Source organism: Haliotis asinina, chromosome 3 (assembly GCF_037392515.1).
Source record: "Haliotis asinina isolate JCU_RB_2024 chromosome 3, JCU_Hal_asi_v2, whole genome shotgun sequence".
In the NCBI taxonomy this organism is placed as follows: Eukaryota; Metazoa; Mollusca; class Gastropoda; order Lepetellida; family Haliotidae; genus Haliotis; species Haliotis asinina.
This window is the reverse complement of record NC_090282.1, coordinates 40,225,677-40,241,820: the sequence shown is the minus strand read 5'-3', so window position 1 is coordinate 40,241,820 and position 16,144 is coordinate 40,225,677. Positions and strand designations below refer to the sequence as shown.

The window sequence follows — 16,144 nt, the reverse complement described above, 5'->3', positions numbered from 1 at the left end:
ACAACTGTTATATTCAATGACTTTATTTGTACAAAATAAATGCTACAAGCCACGAGTGGACTCCAGGAGTCACCAATGAAATGTGATGTAAAAACGTGGCTAAGTGCAACTATTGAGATTGATGCTAGTCTTAAACCAGGAACAAGTGAACAAAATTTATACAATGATAATGATACTAGGAACTAGATAGGATGACAAATGGCAATGAATTTACATTATGGGATAAACATATGATGGTTTCTTTTGCAAAGTTTTGCAAACTTCAACAATGAACACAAGCTTGTAGTATTTCAATATAAATGTTTCTCTAAAATTGCTGTGAGCCAGCATCTTGTATGAATGCTGCCTGGATTTTATCAGGTTTAATGACAATGAATGAAAGAAAATGAAGTATGCCACCTTAATCCATTCTAAATACATACAAAAAGAACAGCTGAGAAGAGTACCAATAACCTTAATTAAAAAAATCTGTTTCAAACATATGCAGAGCCTTAGGTACAGAAAGTCTTTCTACCATACAAAAACACTTTGTCTTCTGCTTTTTTGAAAAACACCTTCCTTTGAAATATTGCACATTTTAAACTTGAGACACTGACGAAATACTACCATAAATTATTACTAAAAACTTTTTGCCTTACCTATTGGATGTATCTAGATCCATTAAATACTTGTTATCTTTATGATGACTTAAAACATGCCATGTTCCATCACAAACAATCAAAATGCCTTGCACTGAAATTGCTGACAATACAATGGACATTGTATGTGTAAAATATTTTAGGACCAGTCCTGACATAAATTGGAAACAGCTGCTTGATAGTTTATCTAATGTGAACTTTAACTTAAGATAGCCTTTAAGGATTCATGAGACAAGGTCCCAGCACTAATGTTCAGACTGGCATTGAAACACACACCCAGGTAACAATTATACAATACTGGACAAAAACACACAGCCACCGACAACAAAGTAACCTTTAACAGATGAGTGACAGATGCAGATTTGACTTGGCATATCAGTCAGTGGTATAACTGCTAATGATAGCACAGTTCAGGTAATGTTGAGGATGATCTGATGATCCACTGTCAAGTTCATGTTATTTTACTTGACCACTGTGTCATGAATATTTACACTTCTGTACAGTGTCTGTCTCAGCAAGCCATTCCAAAATTAGGTCCTTTGCTGATGATAATGTCACCATAAGGTTCATCCTGCTGCACCTCAACACACTGGTGCTTCTTTAACACTAACAAAGTGTAGAAACGAGATGATGCTTGTTTACGATTATGCCGTCTGGCCATGTCCTTGAAGCTTAAAGAGTCTGAATATCTGAAAGCCAGATCAAATGTGTGCTGCATTTGCTGAGTTCGCTTGCTCCACCGGATCTCTTCTTGCTCCAAATTCTCCGGCATCGGTTCATTCTCCGCTTCTAGGTCGTCAAAGGCCTGAGTGGAAAAGAGTAGACAAATTAATAACACTACAGGACTCATCTAAAACTGATAAGTGTTTGCCATTAATGTGGCAATGTCCCCTCACCGCTAAGAAGAGTGTAGGCTGTCACAAAATTTGGGAACATGGGGTCAACAGTTCATGAGATATCATGTTAAAAAAGATTGCAAAGAGGTCAAAATGTTATGGTGACCTTGAAGATAAGGTGTAGGTCACCAAAATCAACTGGTATCTGCATGATTCCCCAATGAAAGCTGTCAGCAAATTTGAAGACACTGGGTACACCTGTTCATGAGATATCATCGTGTTAACAAGAATCAGAATGCATGTACATACAGATGCTGCTGAGTACAGTCCTCCCCTGTTCTGTGTTGCGACGAGAGAAAACATTATTGTAGTGAGTGAGTTTAGTTTACACCGCAATCAGCAATATTCCAACTATATAGCAGCGGTCTGTAAACAATCAAGTCTGCACCAGACAAACCAATGATCAACAGCATAAGCATCAACCACCAATCATATAGTAACTTGAACTTGGCTACTCTGTTACTATTTGGTAGTATTTATCCATGAAACGCTACAATGATGCAAAAAATGGTTTGGTAACTGTCTGTTACTTGAGAAAAGTTTCAGGTAAAAAGCTGTTTATAAAAATGACATGTTTCCTTATCGTAAATGCCAACATTACTGAACTTACTGGTGCAACAGAAGGGGGTGCAACAGATGGTGGACCAACAGACTGAGGAGGAACAGAGAAAGGAGCAATTGATGGAGGCCCATCTTCCATGTTGGGGTCAATGAGGTTGGGATCTATGGCAGTTGGGTCCACAGTAGATATACTTGGTTCAAGTGTTGGATCCAGTGTCGGATCTAGTGTTGGATCCAGTGTCGGATCAGGAGGCATATCAACAATGCCATTGTTGAAGGACTGGGCAAACAGATCTTGTGCATTATTTGTTGGCTCTTCAGGAGCAACTTCTTTCGGTTTTTCCACAAAAGACTTCTCGCTGCGCCTTGAACGTGACAAAGTTTTGCTGTTGTCCAAGTTGATTGATGGTTCTTCAATGATTGTTGACATGTCTGACTGTCTTGATCTATCAACTGTAGAATAAAATCAATAGTTTTGCACAAATCATACACATATAGCATTCTAATATCTAAATATAGACAGGTTACTGAATCAATATATCAAATCCTATGTCTTAATCTCTACACCTTGAAAAAGTGATTGAAGGAATTGTTTTTTAAATATTTTTTTGGCTACCATGACACCTCAGACCTCAAGAAGGTATTGTTTACCTTGTTTATCCTCTTCTCGGGACACTTCAGGGGATTCAAGCACCAGTTTCTCTATTCCACAAAAATCCTCCTCCTCCTTCACTTGTTTTGTCACCAGGTTCTTCGAGAACATCTGCAAATTCAAGGTGTACAAAGGCATCTAAATATGACAACTAATGAAATCTAAAATATCAGTGTTCACGGATAGTGTCTGACCCTCTGACAAATCTGGTAGACTTGCCAATGGTCAGACAGAAGTCCCCAACCTTCTGGCCCCAGTGTCTGACTGAATATATCACAATGACTTTGTCTGAAGTTGTTATTTATGGCATGTGACACTTGTTCACTGTTTATAAGTTTTTGTTTATAATGTTTTTCATTATATAATGTTAATAATTTCAATGCCAATCATGACAAATGTTACATCTGAAACGTGTGTTTAACTTTATTCTGTGGGTACGGTGAATTTTCAGTGGGTCAGACACACATCTGAAACTTACAGGACCCAATGTCCTGTTACTTAAAAACACCATTCGTGAACACTGAAATATGGAGAGAGAGATAGAGAGATCGAGAGATAGAGATAGAGAGAGTGATTGAGATCTCAGACTTCCAGTAATCAGTAGTAAGTAAAAGCTATACAACCCACTCCAACTTACCTTTGACAACGTCTTGGAGACTATTGGTCTTCCAGGTAGGGCAAAAAGTTTTTCAACACCACCAGTTTCCTTCCAATGCATGAGCTTCTTGGTGGGAGGAGCAAGATCCAGTGTTGTCACGATATCACTCGTGTCAGACAGCTGGAGCTTCATTGTCTCACCAGGAATGCCCTTATGTTCATCAACAATTAGTTTTCTTTTCCTCTTGGCTTTCTTTTCAGCACCTGTATCAACACAAGGTGAAATTGGCACTATGCAGTCACTAAGAATTGTATGAATACAAACTGAATCATTCTGGACATTAAATATCCTAACATCTTTCTCAGATATCAAAGTAAGTCATCACCATAGTTACTGGTTTACACTCTTATTCTTGAAACACCGTCCTGATGCATTTACTTTGTTTATCTTACATGACTCAAGTAACATTTTACTTAACAGAAACTTAGCATGAAGGAGTGTCAGGGTTTTTTGGGTTTTTTTGCTAGCTGGTGATATTTTGTACCTGGTACAGCAGTGACATCTAGAGGTTCAAGGGCAAATGCTTCTTCTTCATTATGTACAAGTGTGGTTTGTTCACCAGCTGTGCTGTTAGTTGTATTTGTTGGTTGTGTCACCTCCGCCTCATTATGTGATGTCTCCACTGCCTTCTGTGTTTCTGAAATTACAAAAAATCATAAATGTCTTTTACCTGCACTTTCAGATGCAATGACCGTATCTTACCGTCTCTCGTATTGGGAACAGCTTGAAAACAGTGAAATAAACCTTCAATGCCACCTTGTTATGTTCGATATCGAAAGTTTTAACAAGAAGGTATCATACTCCCACCTGACCAAATATGGAGCAAATTAACAGACATCAACATCATTACAGTCTATATTTACTTTTGGAAAATACAAAAATCACACATTAAGCTGAAAAGACAACTATTGTAGGTATTGTTTTCATGTCAGTGAAATATGTGAGTGAGTTTTTAGTTTTACGCCGCACTCAGCAATATTCCAGCTACATGGCGGCAGTCTGTAAATAATTGAGTCTGGACCAGACAATCCAGTAATCGACAACATTAGTATCAATCTGCACATCTGGGTACCGATGACATGTGTCAACCAAGTTAGTGAGCCTGACCACCTGATCCCGTTAGTCGCCTTTTGAGACAAGCATAGTCGCCTTTTATGGCAAGCATGGGTTGCTGCAGGCCTATTCTACCCTGGGACCTTCATGGGTCAAGTGAAAGATGTATTCAGAAGTACCCTCAATATGTAAATAACTGACTTAAATTTTACACTTATACATTAAACACACACACACCTTCATTGTCTTTAGGTACAGGTTCTCCTTCAGCCTCGGTTGGCAATGGAACCTCTGGCATAGGTGTGTCTTCAAAAAGACCTGCAGGTTCCATGAATTCTTGACCTAATTACAACATATACCCACACAATAAGACACTGGATAAGCAACTGTTACAAAGGTTCTTATCAGAAACACATTTACATTTCCTTCACATCACCTGTTATACAAAATTGAGCAAGGTTTGACTTGTAGCACATTATTACAATGATTCAACTTTTCTCAAACAATACGGACAAGAGTATAAAATCATAATCCATATTCTCACCAAAAAATGCCTGATCAACCTCTCCAACATCACCAAAATCTCCATTATCATCATCGTCGTCGTCATCTGCATCTGTTAATTTTGTAAATTACGAACAAACATGAACTTGAAAAACAAACAGGGTAAATTCAACTGAACATGAAAGGCAAAACTTTAAAGATAAATGAAAGACATAAGAACGACAGCAGCAACTTAAACAAAATTTGAAATTCGTACCCATGAATCCATCGCCAACTGCACCAAATCCATCATCTGTGATAGGTGCCTCCATGTCAACATCCATAGACTTTTCCAGAGACGTGCTGTGATTTCCAAAAGTTTTTTCATGGTCATCAATAGGAGCAGCTGATATATCTTGATTCTTGTAGAGTGTGTCGTCAAGATTTGATGCATCTCTGAGGATTTCCCGTTCATCAAACCCAACATCACCTAATAATATTGAAAAGTGTGTTTAATACTTACAACTTGTAAACTAAATGACCTTTCAGTCAAGTGTGAATTCTTTTCAGCACTACATTAAACAAATTCCCTGAAATATAATCCATATTAATATTTTTATAATGAAATCAAATTATTTCGTTTCTTTTTTTCTCTACTATACACGCCATGCCACTTCATATTTCTATTTGAATTTACAAGACTTTTGATGTACAAACTACTGGTGCTTTGAAATTATCATGTAGGATCAAAAGCCTTGTAAATAAAGCAGACACATTCCAATTGGAGTAAAGCTCTGAAACATGAGCAGAAGCATTAGTAAATCTTTAAGTATCACAGACCATTGGTCAAGAAGCCATCCTTGAGGGGTCAAAGGTCAAGAGGAACAAACAGTAAAAATGCAGCCAGCACATTAAGGACGGTCACGACAGAATGTTTCAACATAAAAATCAAGACTTCCAGCATCGATTGTTATTTCTGCTAACTCCCCTATTCCTTGCAGTCTTCCTAAAACACTGCCTTCAGAATATATAAAAGACCATATTTGAAATGATTTACATACACGTATTTGCTTATTAGGCACAAATGAACAATTGAGATGCTGGAAATTCGATCATACAAACTCCAATTGGAATGGAGAAAATTTCACCTTTGACCCCACAAGGATTACTTCTTACCCGGTCCTGCTGAACACGGAGAAGCATGGGGGTCATCCCAATGGGAGTTTCCATCTTCTATCACAGAATTATGTTCGGATTCATCCCAGTCATAGAAACCTGGATCGCTGTCCAGACCTATTCCACTGTCCAGCTTTTCCAAGGAAACTTTGTCCTGAGAGTTTCTAGAATTCCCTGAGTGAGCAATAGCACTGTCACAAGTAGCACTAGATTTGCAAGAAATAGCTGCACTTTTACTTGAAGCACTTTCAGAAGGTGTGCGGATACCACTGTCAGTTTCAAGACTTTCACTAATATCACAGTTGTCTTGTTCTACGTCGAGTTCAATACCACTGTCCACGCTGTGACGAAGCCCCGGGCTAAGGTCCTTATTTACAGGAGATTTACAACGAGCTAATGTCATATCCAATGTTTGCATAAGAAGATCAAAATCGAGAGGGTGTTTAGTTAAATCTGTCTTAAATCCATAAATAATGAGGCAAATTTCATCCTCAGAAATTTCCCCTCCAAAGTCGTCTTCAAACATGTCACCTAATAATAAAAAGGCAAGAACAGAATAGAGAAACATACATTGATGCTTTCCACACTCTGAAACAAGATCACTGGAAGAAATACAAACACTTTGCAACATTTTGTTAGTAAACATAAAATATACAAAATAAACGTTTCTTTCTATTTAAATAATGTAACATTTCTTCATGCAGAAAAACCCCAATGAACAAAACCACACTTAGAAGTAACAAAATGCTGCAACAGTTAACCTGCAGTGTTTAATGCATACAAATCACAAACATCTTAAGGAAAAAAAGCTTACCAAAACCATCATCTCCCATTAACTGAATACTGCCCAAATCTTCTCTCATGGTGATTTCCTCTGGTCGACTTTGATTCACTGAGAATTGGGCTTGAACATCAATATCCCTGTAATACAGAATGTCTTAATTACCATCAAGGTGGAATTCTATCACCCACCAGACATTATTCAATTACTCTACAGTAATGAAGATCATTGTGTCACTGTTGACAGTTAAAATCAGTAAAATTGTCTCAGTTCAGTGGCAACACTTGGTATGATGATGTGAATAATTAACATTTTAAAACTGGAAGAGCAATTTTGAACATAAATGAAATGAGTTAAAATAGTTGATAAGTAATAAGTATTCAAGGGGCTCACTCTAAATCTGCTAACGTGGTCTCAAAGTCATGGAAATTTTCTTGTAAAGTAATGGCTGCCACAGCAGCCTCCCTGTTTTCTTCAGGCAAATCAACAACACCAGGACGGAAAGCCATCTTTATCTTCACGAATGCTTCATTGCAATCAGCTAACAAGTATTTAGCTTTTCTTGAATAGATTCGAACCACGCCCAACAAAAGATGACCAGATGTTCTCAATGCCATTTTCACCTGAAACAGAATATTAAAAACATTTTTGCAGTAATCTGTCTTTCATTTTTTAAAAAGTTTTTTTGAACCTCAGTATCTGAAAATTTGGTCAAGCTCTTCTGATCAACTTAAACCAATCCATATAAACACTAGCATTTACTGAAAATACAACATAATGTTTTGGTGCAGAAATGTGGTCTTAACATCACTGGTGAGAAAATTACAAGTCATTACAAAGCAGCATACTAATTTCACTAGTTTTAGGAAAAAACGTAGATACCGCAAAACCAAACCAAACAAGAAGTCTGCTTTTCCTTAATTGTGAAAAACTAATTTAGCATTTATTTGTTTTGCTGGAAGAAACAATAATAAGAAATCTTATTTCTTTCCTCACATTTGCAGTAGACCCCTGGCCTAAGTCAAATACTGGAGCAACACACAATTAGCAACAACTACTTGGATGAAAAGATCAGGTTACCTTTGGCTGCAGAATAGCTTCGACACTGCTATCTATATTTGTTTCAAACACATGAGCTTTCGTAAGCTTTTTGTCCCAGTGAGCTGCAAGCCATATCCTGGCCAGAGGCCCTTTCTTGCTGAGCACAAAGTGTGCGTAAAACATCTTGACTTGCTACTTGATGTCTGAAAATTAAAGAAAATCTAAATCAAATAATGACTTTTACATAAAATACAATTGCGAAGATCTTGCCTTCAGCAAAGCACACTTGTGATAGGAGGTAACTATTGGCATTAGGTGGTAATACTTCCTACATGTTTGATGGACGTAACCATTTCTCAATTTTGCCCAAGATAACAACCACTAAGGTGAACTGTCTGGGACAGACTTAATTCTTTGCAGAAGATTTTCATGTGACTGGAACACTGGTGAGAGCAATCAAATATTTTTACACCAATCCTATGGTTGCTTTCAAATTGTGAAATCCAGATTTACATTTGCAGTTCTTGCATATAAATGACAATCAGGTTCCTTCATATGAAAACCTTTGGGTCATTATTTTCACGCCAATTCTCTCCATAAACAAAGAGCCAGCTAAGTGTATCGGCAAATGAACCAGAGACCAATGAAAAAGTTGTTACACTTGAGTGCACACCAAGCAGCTCTGACTGGGTTCAGTATCGCTGCTGTCTGATTTCTAGAAAGGTAAACCAATGTTAGAGTGTTAGATTTGGATGAAATTTTGAGTGGGTCCAAATTCATGAAAATTATGTTTCTGGACCCCCTCCATTGTTAAATAGATGGGCAGATGTAAAATAGCGGGGTCCTCACTGAATTTGATGAGTCAAAACACTCCAAAACCCTCTCTTGAACCAACACTGGTAAACCTAAGTACAAAATATTGCACTTTTGATATGCGATTATACCCTAATAATTTTGTTTGTTTCTTTTGTATTCAGCATTACATTTTATATATCATGAATAAGCAATGACTGTTTTTAAATTATGTTTGGTCTTTTTGTTGCATGTGACCTCTTAAGATGTGAATCCAGAAATTCCTTGTTAACTAATTTAGCTGTAATTGATCAATTTATTGTTAACCTTTGACTTTATTGTATTTGTTCATATACCTTTCAGGTCAAGGAAGCAGCCATGGCAAAGTCTGTCTGCTCCACTGCTGAAAAGCAGTGGTTATTGGTAGAGGTTGTAGGTAGGGCTGGGACAGGCAAGAGGTAAGAAAATCAGATTTCAATAGTTCGAGGGCATTCTCACCAAATTAGGTTGAAGTGACACAGAAAACCCTGGTTTTCAGCCAATGTCTTATTTGTTGAAGAAATATTTGTTAATGTGTTGTAAACAGTTTTGCTAGATATATTTTGACTAGGACCCATCAAAACAATGCCATTTGGTTTCATTGTATTTTGGCATGTAAAATATATATGCATATACAATCAGTGTCCCACTGTCGAACACTTTCCATTCCAACACACAGCAGCATGTATGGCAATACAGAAGTATGTATCAGATTGTATTGAACTAAAATGCTTGCCAAAGCAGTCCTACAAACCTTTTCCTTGTAGCATGCATTTAAACGTTCTACTCATTACGTCAGATCAAACTGGACTTCTAAACATGTTCATTCTTCTATCCCGAAGCTTTGCTTTATCACATTTTAATTTTCGCAACAGGACTTAAAGGTCACATGCAACCAAAAAATCAAACATAATTAAAACACATTTATCACTTATTCATGACATATAATATACATTGCTGCTTTTAAAAAAACAAATAAACAAAATTATAAGCGTACAATCGCGATTCAAAAGTGCAATATTTTGTACTTGGGCTTACTTCCCCCGAAACGAAGCCCTCGGGAGACCGAGCCCAGTCTTAGCACCTGGATGTGCACTCAAGTGTAACGACGGATTCTGATTGGCTGTTTCATTTGCTGATCTGCTGAGGGTTCATTGTGTGTACAGACAGATGATCTGTTTGATGGGCATTTTAGAAGTATAGCGAGTCACAAGAAAGTAAGATTCTTTATGGATAACAACTTCTTTTTGTGTACTTGATGCGTCGTTTCAGTATGGATTCATATACTGTTGTCAAACAAACTCATACACACTAAAACAAGTCGTTATCCATGAAGAATGTATATAGAGATGTTGGATTTTGAAAATACATGTTCTCCGAATTTGCGCTCGATCCAATCAAAAATGACATCAGTAGAGATGGTAAACTACTGCGTGGCTGGAATCTGTCATTCGTCCAAGTACAAAGCAGGACTTGAAAATGACAAGAGTTTGCGCCAGTTTCCGTCAGATCCAGTCATCCGAAAAAAGTGAATGTAGTTTGTTTGCAACCCACTGACATAAAAACATGTCATGTGTATCACACGTGCCTAATTACATAATGTGGCAGAGACGGGACGCGGGGGCGCGAGTCATAAATCAACTTATTTTCTTTATGTTGTATACTCTGATAGGTGTTAAGTTCAAATTACACGTGGTCAATGATTGAAGCTGTGTACTGCATGTTGTCTTTAGCAGACAGGCAGGCAGACATATAGGTGTGAATAAACCAGACAATGAGCTCTGTGACAGAGACTGCTTACCACAATCAACAAGTTTTTTTTACGTAACGAGTAGATCATTTACTTGTTTGTGTACACAACCAACATTAGACTACTGCTCACAACCTCAGACGCTGGGCATGCATACTGTTTCAAGCTCCGCGAACCTATTCACTGCGCATGCGTTATGGACGCAGCGCAGCACAACTGTTGAAACCAGTTTTCCCCCCAGCGCTGGGGGGAATTTAGTGAAACGTTTGAACTCCGATTTCGCGGGCTTTTTTTTCATCGCGTTTTTTTCAACTTTATAGGTTGAATTGGCAATTTTTATGATTTGTTTCGGTAAGTGCATACCGAAAGGTACCAGAATCTGCAAAGTTGTGTTTTACGTTGCATGTGACCTTTAAAGGAGTGTATGAAATAGTATCTGTCCAGCGGCCCGCTGCTTGATAGTAATCAAAACTTTACTTCATAGCCTGCTCTGTGTGCCAATACATTTTCCAAGGATACATATTTGACCTTGCCATTGCCTACAGGAAATATTTCGAAAATAATTTACACATTGTGGTAGCTAGATGTCAGTATAGTTCATGATCGAACAAGCAGTAACAAATCAACCTTCCCATTTATCCAACACTAAATGAATCAACAGTGACCACCAAGTGGTCACTTATTAAATTTGGTTTTGCACATGCAAAGTTAACCTCACTAGAAGTAATTCAATAATTACTTTATTTTAACTAATATCTTAACTTCCTATTTTTAATACAGGGCTGGTTACATGTTAACAGGGTCAACAACATTTTTCTAGTAAGCCCTGTGGGCTTCCTGGCTTTTTTAGGAGGATTTTTATATAAATTTGATGAAACAAAACCCCTTTAACAGTCAGGATTCCTTTTAGACATTTTATGTTTGGGGGTGGGATGGTGCGGTAGAAGATAACAAGCATTTTCAATAAGATGACATACTCCCCCTGCCGCAAAGTATCAAAATAAACTTAGAAGTAATTAAAATGAAGGTAGTAGTTTAGGATCAAGCTAAATGCACCTTCCCGAGATGAAGCTTGGTGATAAAGAAAATCCAATGACCAGTTCTTGAGATATCGTTTTGACAAGCATAACATGCAGGCGAACATGTTGCAATCTTCAAAGTGTCACCATGACCTTAAAATTATGTGCAGGTCACCAAAACCGACTGTGCACCTTCCCAAGAATCAGCTTTGTGCTGAATATGAAGAAAATTTTGGGAATGTTTCTTGAGATATCTCGCAGACAATGGTAAAAGGTTCAAGTCCCCTTGTGACCTTGAAATGAAGGTAGAGGTCACCAAATCTGACAGACACCTGTCTTTTAATAAGATGAACCTACTGCTTGACAAGTGAGTGAGTGAGTGAGTGAATGGGTTTAGTTTTACGCCGCACTTAGCAATATTCCAGCTATATGGCGGTAGTCTGTAAATAATAGTCTGGACCAGACAATTCAGTGATCAACAACATGAACATCGATCTGCGCAAATGGGAACCGATGACATGTGTCAACCAAGTCAGCGAGTCTGACCACACGATCCCGTTAGTCGCCTCTTACAACAAGCATAGTCGCCTTTTATGGCAAGCACGGGTCGCTGAAGGCCTATTCTACCCCAGGACCTTCACAGGTTCCTTGACAAGCATTAGGAGAGCCACGACCTGACAAATGACCCAATTTGCACATATGGGAATACCCTCCAGAACATTCCATTTGAAACAAGGGGGAAACAGGTTGTCATCTAAAAGGTTGATTTCTTTTTGCGAATTGTGTTATGATTGTTTTATCATGCTACTGCTTGAGAAGTATTAGATGAGCCAGTGCAGTGAATGCATTTGTGACAAGCAGGCAGCAAGTAATCTGGGCCCAGTTCCTCAAAGCGATTGTAGCGCTACAACTGTCTCAAGTCAATGTTAAAAGTATCAGAGTTGTGATCATTGTAGTGCTAATGGCTTACAAATAAAATAAAATGATACATAGCCTTTAATGTAGAATGATTAAAGTACTATATTGCAAACTGAGTTTTGCAAACATAATGATAAAAGTCATACTGATGAACCAGTATTACATGAGCTATGACATGACAAATGACCCCAGTTTGCCCATATATTTAAGAGAAGGCCCTCACGGACAGCTTGTATTGCAGCGGTCTGTAAATAATTGTGTCTGGAACAGACAATCCAGTGATCAGCATCACACGCATCCATCTGCACAATTGGTAATCAATAACATGTGTCAATCAAGTTAGCGGGCCTGACCACCCGATCCTGTTAGTCGCCTCTAACAACAAGCATTCACCTTTCATGGCAAGCAAGGATTCTACCCCGAGACCCTCACGGGTTGGTCAATGATATAACTTGTGTATTTGCATATTGTTATTAGCACACAAGCAGGCTGACACATAGGTGACACTGAGTTTAGTCTGTAATAGAGACAGCATGTCACAATCAACATTATTTTCTGTTTCTGTAAGACATGTATTAAATATTTCAATTTTCAAGCTGAGCAATTTTAGGAATGAAATGAATATTTCTAATGTTACGCTTTCTTGAATACTTGGTTTGCAAATTTGCAGGTATGGGAACAATGTCTTGTTCTCCAACTATGACTGTAGCGATAATCCTTGCACGCATCACTCGCTGTGTTTTTACCTAGCTACCTTCCCTGTACAACCAGTCTGAACCAAATCACTATTCATGTACTACGGGCGAGTAACCAAGAAAATAAGCATCAGGGAAAAAAAAAATTCAGAAAAAAATAAATACATAAATTTTTGTTACGAAAATAAGAAACAGGAAAAGAAGAGTCAGTACACACTTTTAATATTTATTGGTGGAATTAGGAACCAATATTATATCCAAAATAATCTAATTATGTAAATTATCTTACCTCACACATAAATGTCATTTTCTGACTGGCTTTGCGCTATTCTATTATTTTCAATGTGCCCCGCTTACAGGCGATGTATTATTTTTAATGTACACCGCTGGGAATTCCGAACTCTTCTGATGATACACACACACGCACACACTATCAAAACTAATGTAACCACATACCAATTATACACAACTGGAAGTCAGTTAATCCAGTTACAATATTTCTGTTGTTAATCCCGTTATTTTTCAACATTATAAATTGAACTGGCGTTTTTGATAATTTGTTACTGCAAGTCCATACCAAATGGAATCAGAATCTGCAAAGTTGTGTTTTGCGTTGCATGTGACCTTTAAATAAAGGTTACACAAAATGAAAGATTTAACTTACTTATTAGACTATTTATCCAAAGCCATGTGGCCACTGATTAAGAAACATGCAAGTGACGCAGAAGCTCAGATATTGAGTAAGCAGAGGTATTTACTGTCATGCTGATTCTGTTATGACAATGCATTGTGCAGCAGCATAGGGAACTCCCTTAGATCCAACCCTATGTAGTCATTACCTACGAGTTCACTTTCATGAAGCTTTTTTAAGGGGGTGCAAGAAAACGACATAACATATCTCTTTATTTAATGAACAACAGATGACGACTTTGTCAACAAAGACAGTAAAATACAATAAAACATCAATAGACAAGACTGTTTACCATTTCAGTTGTTTTGCATTGTATTATATGTGGGGATTATGATTATTTATTTTACTCCTTTTCAGAAACAGAAATAGCTATCAGCTGTGCACGTTCCTGTGACTTGCCAGTGATCTGAGATGAAACTGTGATGCAGAAAATTACTTAAGTTAGTTACATTTATTACCTACTTGATTGCACCGAGTTGAGTGGTTTTGATCAGTGATTTTATTGCATCAAAATCAACATTTTTTAAAGCACATTTTCAGTTTACACTGCATCATATATGCAGGTTTTCCGCATCAATATTTTGGAGGAATACAAGTTGCTTGATGGTGATAAGGCTCAAAATCTACAACACATCAACCTTATACATAACAGTATTGGGGGTGGGTGGGGTCTACCAATGACAGAAACATTTGATTGTTGGATTGACATCTGCCCAGCTATCTTGCATTGTGCTGGCACTGACATATTGCATAATTATTCATCACAATTGTAATATTTCACTCACTGGAGGGTGAAAGACATAATTTCATCAGATCACAGGTCATTGAAAATTTGTGGACAAGGTCATCGTCTGGATATATTTTTAATATTTCTGCAAAAAGTACCCATGTTTTACTGGGGCAGGTGGTGTAAATTCTCAAATGTTGGTGTGTGAATTCCATGAAGAAAACGCTGACCAATAAGTTTGTGATATGTTTTACAATTCATCATGTGATTTGAAAGATACAAGTAATGTGCAAAGTAATCGAAAAAAAACACACAAGGTGGATAACTCTTATTCTAAGACACGTCAGTAAGAACACTGTACAAACAATATGATGACCTGAAAGACTATAAAGCACACGGTCAAAGGTGAAAAAAACCGACACCTTCTGAATCCATTTTTTCCAGATTGTACACACACTATATCACCATTAAGCCTTAAATAATAGTTTAAATATATTTTCAGCAATTCTGACATTGTGGGTAGAAGTATATCGGCGCATGACCGAATGCTCAATCACAGAAAGAAGCATTATTACGTGTATAGTGGTCTGGGTCTCGTCAAAATCAAACTTTCGAAAATGAAATAGAAACACGAGCCGAGTCTAACCTGTTTGCCACCCGCTTCAGTCAAAAGCTTGCATCGAGCATATTTCGTCTGTTTCTGAAATATCTATTTCCTCATTCAGAAAACACGTAGGTCATTGATCGAGTCCTACAAGCACGCTTCGATAATGATCGCATCGTTTCACGTCCCAAATATTACTAAATGATACTACGCTGCATCGATCAACAACGTGTCATATTTACAAACAGTAGCATCAACCACAATGTTAAGTGGCTTAATACGCCGAACAAAATGTGCAGCGAACAAACGAACGCTAAATTACGAGGTATATGCCTGTAGCTTCCGTGTATGGGAATCAACAGTGTGCACAAATCGGAACGGACTCAGAAATACCGCGAGTGCAAGCTTGTACGACATTTTTTGAATTTACAACGTGCATCAAGGCTTACTTACCTCCAAATTACCGAAATATTATTCCAGCGATGGTATTAGTCCTTACAAATGATATAAAATCGCCTATCAGGCGGTCTATCTATACAATTTCTACAAAAACTCCGCATATTATCCACATCAGAAGTAAACTAACAAGATGGCGTCCCTTTTGTTTCCCGCCCAAACAAGTTGTTCGAATTGAGCTGAGTCACTACAAAGTTAAGGCGCAATGAAAATTAGTCCATTGGGACATTGCAACTGTTTTCACAGAAGCGCCTGCAATGTCCCAGTAATTTATGTATCTTACAGTGTTCACTGTTGCGAAACGCTCTTATCATTTATACATCTGATACACACAAAATTGTACATTTGATAATTATTTATAGAATGCGGACTTATACACGTAGTCAAAAATATGCAGGTGCCCCAGATATTCATTGATCAGGAACAGATACATTGCGCTTTGAGTTTATAATAAATATTTTAAAGAAAAATATGTTATGTTTTGTTCAAATTATTACTATTTGGATGCAGTTGT

The 16,144-nt window shown here is 37.6% G+C and overlaps 1 protein-coding gene across 2 annotated transcripts; it reads right to left on the bottom strand.

Moving 5' to 3' along the window:
* Positions 1-7: 7 nt before the first annotated feature.
* LOC137277992 (double-strand-break repair protein rad21 homolog) lies at positions 8-16,055 on the bottom strand. Of its 2 annotated transcripts, XM_067810020.1 has the most exons (13): positions 15,628-15,801; positions 7,979-8,142; positions 7,292-7,521; positions 6,932-7,038; positions 6,118-6,648; positions 5,219-5,431; positions 5,003-5,074; positions 4,696-4,800; positions 3,890-4,042; positions 3,385-3,608; positions 2,747-2,858; positions 2,145-2,548; positions 8-1,443 (listed from the first exon to the last, which is right to left on the bottom strand). In XM_067810020.1, exons 2-13 carry the CDS (start codon positions 8,120-8,122, stop codon positions 1,150-1,152), a joined length of 2,589 nt encoding a protein of 862 aa, XP_067666121.1. In that variant the 5' UTR covers positions 8,123-8,142; positions 15,628-15,801; the 3' UTR covers positions 8-1,149. The 2 variants fall into 2 exon arrangements, with proteins under 2 accessions (XP_067666121.1, XP_067666122.1); XM_067810021.1 differs by lacking the exon at positions 6,118-6,648 and having other exon boundaries at positions 15,628-16,055.
* Between the last annotated feature and the right edge of the window lie 89 nt (positions 16,056-16,144).